Here is a 7,473-nt window from a genome sequence, read left to right as displayed (position 1 = left end):
TGTGTCACTGTGTGCGTGAGAAGTTTCATGTGGATCTTTCAAGATTTCACAGTGGCTGCCTAAGAGAGAGAGAGAACACAACTTTATTGTCGTCAGACTTTATGGAGGTAGGTGATCCGCCAGGCTGAACCTGGTGGCCACCTCCTCTGCTCTCTGTATGGCCTGTAGCTGAACTCCCAGGCTGGTGGAGGTCAAAACCTCCTCCCACCCTTCGGGCGAGGGAGTGGCAAGGAGATCGGGAGAGGGGGGGTAGATCGTGGTCGAAATATGCATTCTTGGTCATGCACAGTTGCAGACAGCTTCCTAAGAGCATCAGTAACGCAATTTCGGAGCCACTCTCAAAATACGATAACCAAGTTTCCTTTACATAAAGCTTTATTGGCTTCTATTTACAAAAATAAGTTCACAGGGAAGAAAAGATCACATGGCCACCCCTGGATCACAGACCCTTGAACACTTTGTTCCATGTGGCTGGCACAAATGCACAGAATCACTTCAGTCTCGGGAAACATAAGAAAAATTTACATAATGAACTGCTAAAGTCAGATCAAAATGAGTACAGTCACTCTCTTATGAACTTTACAACCAGGGGCGTAGGCATAAATTTTTTCGGCTTAAAATAACAGAGAGCTGAGCTAGTTGGTAAGTATTCATGTTAAAGAGACAGGGCGTGCAAGCACGGACACAAGAGAGAAGTCAAGACACCCCAAACACCGCGTTTGTGGCGTCTTGACTTCTCTCTTGTGTCTGTGTTTGCATGCCCTGTCTCTTTAAAAAGAATTTTTTTCAGGGAGGGAGAATGGATTCAGCACCCTTTACGTATGTTTACGTATGTGCTTGTATGCGTGCGTATATATATATATATATATATATATACACATGCCAAATTGAAAAATTTCGGGGGCTTTGAACACCCATGGCTATGCCAGCGTTTACAACATATGCTCACATAGCAAGGGCCAAAATGAGAATGTCAGAATAATAAATAATAATAAATAAATGCAAACGGTGTCAAATGAGTCAGCGCTTCTCTTGCAGGCAAGCAGACTTAGCTTGCCATGATGCTCCTCACCACCCGACCCACTAGCATTTATAAAGAAAACCGGATATTGACTCAACAAGCCAATATGATGCAAGTTTACCAGGTTCACGTTGTGTTACTAAAAAAAGCGTCAGACGCTCACAGGTCATCGGCTTTCTGTTCACATACATGTTTACGAAGGAGTGTGTGCCATGCCTTCTTGCATGCGCTGCAGCTGAAGGATCATTCACCAGTGTGGATTCTCTCGAACTCCTCCACACTAGCTTGTCCCTGCAAGGCCTTGGGGCAGTATTGACACCAGTAACTTCAAACAGTGTGGTGGGATTTAAGGTGCTTTGAAAGCCAACCTTTGCTCCTAAATGTGGCATCACATTGTGGGCACCTATGAACTGGTTCCTCGCCGTGGATTTGTAAATGACTTATAAGCTGTTCCTCTAACGGAAACCTGTGAAAGGAGGACAAGAGAGAAAAAGATTTAAACTCAAGCATCAAGACAAACAAGGGATATCACATGCAAAAGCATGTGACATCGACCGGGTTAGTTGTCATAGTGTATACATACATACACACACGGAGCAATACTACTTTTATCACAGAGTTTCATAATAGTACACTAGGGGGAAATGTGGCATCTATGGGAGCTGCAACACATGGTGCTTCAGCCGGCATGGGAATGATGGGTAGTACAGGGATTTGCCTAAGCTTCGTTCTTTCTGCTCTGTATCGCCTGCAGCCGCTTTGTCGCAAGACGAAGTTCAGCAAAAGTTCAGCAGTCCCACTTCACCACCACCTTGACCCTTTTAGGCTCACCAATTCAAATCAGCTTTTATGCCTGCCCTATTTGCAGAAGCTTTCACAGAAAGAGATAGAGAAGAAAGGTTAACCACATTAACAGCCCAGCTGCATACTCTGCACTTCTCAGCTTTAGAAAAAAAGAAGACATACTAGCACGTTCAGAGCAGTTTGGGCCGACGACGGCTGGGGGCCAGGACGTAAGAATTCTAGTACACATAAAGGGATGGTTGTCAACCCTGTCTAGTTAGGTATCAAGGGCCTTTTCTTTGCACACCGATGTGGTGCCAGTAAGAGAGAAGATGTGTGTTGCTTGCTTGGGGAACAACAAAAACTCAACGCACTCTTTTTTGCAGTCCTTTGCACTGATGCTGACTGCAAGTCTTCGCAGTAGGTTCACCTTTCCCTGTGGTAACACCTCCGTCTCAACAGCAAATTTTGACAACTGGGGCAAGCAACAGTTATGAAAAATCAATTCATCTAGCAGTAAACCTGGTCATGGCAAGAGACGTTATTATATGGGATAGTATAGAAGTCACTGCACGAAGCTGGCAAAAGTCACATAATACGCTTGATAGAATTGATTCAAGTCTATGCTTAGGTGGAATAATCTGCTGCAGAGCAAGCTCTAATGCAATGACTAGTGGGAAACAAACTTTCTCTATTGGAGGAGGACAACCTTTCTAGTCTGACAATCGACATTGAGAAAGTAAAACAGAATTCTTCAGTGCATCACTATGGGAGCACACTGACCACAGGTGAACTGGTAAAATATACATCAAGCATGTATTGCTCCATTTGAAATAGTCAAATTCAGAGCAAGTATAAAAACAAGCTGAGGCAGAAGTATCACTGTCAATTGCACACAACTGCACTGTTATGTGTAATAAAGTAGAGGCCGGATTTTTAGGCACTAAAAGAGCTGGTTTTAGGCGCCAAAAATAGGCAGGCAAAACAATGTTTTAGGCTTCCAAAATCGTAAATATAGGCACAATAAATTTTCACATAAATGCAGACAATTTCAAACGTATACGTGCGTGACCTCTATCTATGACATGAAAACAAAAATGTTATTGCTTGAACATAGCCTGCTTTGTCCCACGCGGTTCCCACTCCCGTGTTCTGCAGAGTGAGTCAAGTATCCACTGTCGAATCAACACACTCCTGAGTGTCTTTCCGGCATGACTGAGAAGTGCAGAGCAGGAGAAGACAGCCAGATTGCTAAAAGACTAGAAGGGAGGGATTCCTCCTATTGGCCGGGTTGAATTGCGTAGAGCGAATCTCTCCCCTGGAAGTGAACCACTGGCGTAGATAGGTGGGGGGCAGTGTTTCAACCCCCCTCCCCTAAACTATTCAGTTTTGCGTGTGTGTGTATATACACGCACACATACAAACGCATGCACGAACATATATAAAGTATGGTTGTCGCCCCGTCCCCCCCGTCCCCCCTGCAAAAGATTTCTGTCTACGCTACTGCAGTGATCACCCTAAAAGTACCATGGCCAGCGTGTCCCGCTTCACTGCTGCTAGCGGTTGTTGGTTGGTTGAACTAGAAGACTAGGTTGAACCCCATAATTCCCAACAGTGAATCTTACGCGGTACCATGAATAAGTCTCAAACAGCACCCGGGAGTGAAACTTGAGGCTAAATATAGCGTTCATATAAGCGCCAATTTTGAAAATAGGCATTTATAGGCATTTGTAAGCATTTAAGCACGAACGCCAAAAATAAGCATTTATAGGCACTATAAGAACACTATAAAAGCCCTTCTTAACCTCTAATTCATGCTCATATATCAAAATGGCGCGATAGGAGTGCAAGGAACAAAATAGGCATTTGCCTAAAACCCGGTCTCTAGTAATAAGTTGTTTTTGTTGCATCGATGCAGCAGTCACCTTAGTTTTTACATTTAGCAATGTCAATAACCGCGTCATCGCAGTGCAAAGAGAAAGATACCCACAACACCGGTGGGCTTAAATGTCCTACGGTGAAGGGCAGTTAGAAGTTGGTTGTGCTATGCACTGTACTCAGGCATAGTGTTGCCACATGATAATTGGTGTAGGATACTGTGCACCATACAAGCATGAGTGGTGGCATCTGCACATGCATTTCAGTAGTAGCAGTGGGACAATACAGTAGCAGATGAAAACATTATTGTGCATCCCAAAGAAATTATTTTTCATAACATGGCAGCATACACTGCAAGTCTGCTACTGTCAAGCTAAATTAGCTTAGAGCTCGTTAAGATTTGGCCTCAGAGGTAAGCAAGCAATCATGAATAACCCCCTTTCGCCTGGGATGCACACATTCGCAGCCCTAATTAGAAAATGCTCTCAGTTCTAGGCAGGTGGTATACAACTGGAATGAACCTTGCATAAATAACCTTTCAAGTTGTTATCACAATAATGACAATGCCAATGGCACACCCATGCTGATGCCCAAGCCTCTAATGAACACAATGGTACCAAGGTCTGCATCAAGTGTAGAAGAGAGAGGCTTCATAGATGTGTTTACAATGAGAATTCTGCATAGACATTGACGTAATTGGTGCTACATTTGTGCACCCCAGATGTAAACGTAAAAAAAGCCCCATTTAACATGAATTCATACACACTTGTGCATTCTGACAAATGAAAAAAATGGCTTAAACACTAAGCCAGTGGTGCTGCCAATTTGGAGCTGTTCTACCGTCTACCTACCGCTCATGTAAGTGAGCATGGCACTGATGTGGTTTGCTTCACTTTCATGTTTGTTGTGAGATTTGCATATCATTTGAAAAAATTTCTAATTTTCAGTATGCTTTATATGTCTGTTAGCTTCTTTTGGTTGGCACAGTTACACGCAAGTGAAGCTGCTTGGTTACCTTTAGAAGACCAAAGCATGCCACACATATGCCTTTCTAGCGGCTCTAAAATTTTTCAGACAATTTATTTACACAGTACCGCTAGCTTCCAGATGAGGCTGTAAGCAGAAGCGGTTGGTATAAAGTACTAATGTATAGCAAGAACCAAGATATAACAATCGTGTCAATGGTTCAACCATACTTGGAAAAGTGAAAATCGGTGAAAAATCACAATGCAATAAGCAAGAAGAAAATGAAAGGTTTACCTTTGCTAGTTTCCATCTTAGTTGTATACCAGTAGACTAAATTCTGGTGTTCTATTGTGTTTTACATGTCTAAATTGCAATCCGATAACAAGGCAAGTCACAGTGGAGAATTTCACGTTAATTTTCACCATCTGGGGTTCTTTAGCATGTACCGAAATGCAAGTACAAGGCTGTCTTTTGCACTGCACTTTCGTTGAATTGCAGCTCCTTCAGCCAGGAATTGAACCAGTGTCCTCGAGTTCAGCAATGCCACACCATGGCCATGGTGGCTGTATATAATGATAATATCTGAGGCTTTACGTGCCAAAACCACGATATCATTATGAGGCATGCCGTAGTGGAGGGGTGCGGAAATTTTGACCATATGGTGTTCATTAATGCGCACTGACATTGCACAGTACACGGGGCTTCTAGCATTTCGCCTTCATCGAAATGTGACTGCCGTGGCTGGAATCAAACCTGCGATTTTCGGGTCAACAGCCCAGCACTGTAACTACTATACCACCAAGGTAGACACGGTTGTACATAGCAAGTACTCCCCTTGTCAGTAGGATCCTCATACAAAGATTGCCTGCTGCATCACTCCTTCCATAACAGGGTATAAATGTAGACAAGTATGAAAGACACACAACTCACACCATAGGGCACAAGTGGCAGTCGAACGAAGGCTGGCCATAGTGTTCCAGAATGTGTAGCCGGAACATTGTCTCATTCAGGCACAACATGCCGCACCTCACGCACCGGTGCACCTCCTTGTCGGTGTGTCTGCCCTCGTGCTTCTCCTTGTCTTCCCGGCGCGCAAACACTGCTCCGCAATTTGAACACATGAACGGAACCTCCTTGTAGTGCACAACGGAGTGCTGAAGGAGGTGCAGGCACGTGTTGAAGATCTTGTGACAGATGTCGCATTCGTGCTCGTGACCGTCTACTGTTGTGCAGGTGTCACAGCAGCCACTGACAGGCGAATCATCTGCAGTGTCCAGAGGTTCAGTCTTGATGACAACGTCTGTAAACACAGGCTTAATGCACACTTGAGGTTCGTTGATGACATCTACGGTTGCAGGCCGTTTGCTTCCTGCAAAAAGGAAAAAAAAATAAAGATGTTAGAAGTTTGCTTAACTTACAAATGATAGACATCAACAGAACATCGGTTGAAGGAACAATTGCCGCAAGAAAAAGAATGACAAGCCCACAGTCATTGTAAGATAAACAAATTGTTTAACCATTTCCTTTTGCTTCAACTCGGAAAACAATACAGATTGGTACGGGTTTTAAGCAAAAAGTTCCTAAAGGATTCTAAGAAATCTAACTTCACATGCAAGAAAAGTATAGAATTTAGAAAATTTTGCAATGGCAAACATTTTTAGGAGCACTAACAGATATTTTGGCATGTTTCAATGAGCACTGATGAATAATTTGGACAGTGGGCGACAGCAAACAAGTAGAACCATAATGCCAGGCAAATACAGTTTTTTCACGAAGCACAGGAATGTCAACATGCCAAACTGTCACAGTTAACTGTTATCCACACCTTGTAACTTTCACAATTCAGAGAACTCAATATCGATCATTCCAAGAATGTGCATGCTTTTTTTTTTTTTTTACAAAGTAAGGGCACAGTCACGTCACGTGAACAGTAAATGACGTCGATCAGGCTGTAGCACACAAAAAAAAGAAAAGAAACGTTTGTCGAGCGATATCTCGGTTATGCTTGCTTCGGGAAAGTGACATATTCGTTCGCACTAGGTAGCGGCGTCGTCACCTCGTCGTTCGGCGGCGAGATTGGCGCGCCTGCGAGCGTGGTAACTTCGCCGACCGGCCGCCAGTCTCGCTTCTCGTTCTTGCGGTGTTTCGGCAGCGATCTTCACGCGCATCCTCTCCCTGTTCTTCGCGAGTCGCATGTCTCGTCGAGCTCTGTCGGCGGGATGATCCGATTGGGCTTGTAGTTTCCGACGTTCCCGGCAGTACTCGTTGTGAGCCTCGCGACGGCTCGATGGAGTCGCTGCTCCACCTTTTTTTTCCTCCATGCCTGGGTCTGGCCTTTTTGTAGCGGCAACTACCGCATCTACAACCCTACAACTGCGTCACAAACGCACGGGCACTGCTCAGCGCGAACGCGCAGCGATCTATAGATGGATGATGCTATAATGAGTTTTGTGTTCTCTAGCTATTTGCGGTGAATGTATGCACGTCGGCGCCTCTGGCGGTGGCGACGCAAAGGACTGACCTTCGTCCCGGCCAAACTGGATCGGGTGCGCGCGGCGTGTTGCTCCGGCCGTCCCATTCGGACGGAGGAGGCGTAATTGCAGAAAAGGGGCGTGACCGCTCCTTTCGCCGCACCGCGGGCGCGGCCTACTACCCCTCCATCCGTTTGCGCTCGATGCGGGAAGGTTTGCGGCGCCTTGAAGATATCGCTGTAGAGTACCGTGAGTTAGCATAGCACTTCCCCCACCCTCACAAAAAGCACATAAAAGGATGAATGGCGGCTATCGCTATATTCTTTATTTTTTGTGTGTTGCGCGCCAGTCCTT

At 44.9% G+C, this 7,473-nt stretch overlaps 1 protein-coding gene across 1 annotated transcript; it reads right to left on the bottom strand.

Annotated features, from left to right (window-relative positions):
- Positions 1 to 479: 479 nt before the first annotated feature.
- Positions 480 to 7,074, bottom strand: LOC119372033 (zinc finger protein 425). The gene is made up of 3 exons (XM_037642473.2): positions 6,705 to 7,074; positions 5,579 to 6,017; positions 480 to 1,487 (listed from the first exon to the last, which is right to left on the bottom strand). Exons 1-3 carry the CDS (start codon positions 6,967 to 6,969, stop codon positions 1,349 to 1,351), a joined length of 843 nt encoding a protein of 280 aa, XP_037498401.1. The 5' UTR covers positions 6,970 to 7,074; the 3' UTR covers positions 480 to 1,348.
- Between the last annotated feature and the right edge of the window lie 399 nt (positions 7,075 to 7,473).

The sequence above is a fragment of the Rhipicephalus sanguineus genome, chromosome 10 (genome assembly GCF_013339695.2).
Source record: "Rhipicephalus sanguineus isolate Rsan-2018 chromosome 10, BIME_Rsan_1.4, whole genome shotgun sequence".
NCBI classification, from domain to species: domain Eukaryota; kingdom Metazoa; phylum Arthropoda; class Arachnida; order Ixodida; family Ixodidae; genus Rhipicephalus; species Rhipicephalus sanguineus.
The sequence above is the reverse complement of the archived record's forward strand: the minus strand, read 5'-3'. Positions and strand labels throughout refer to the sequence as shown.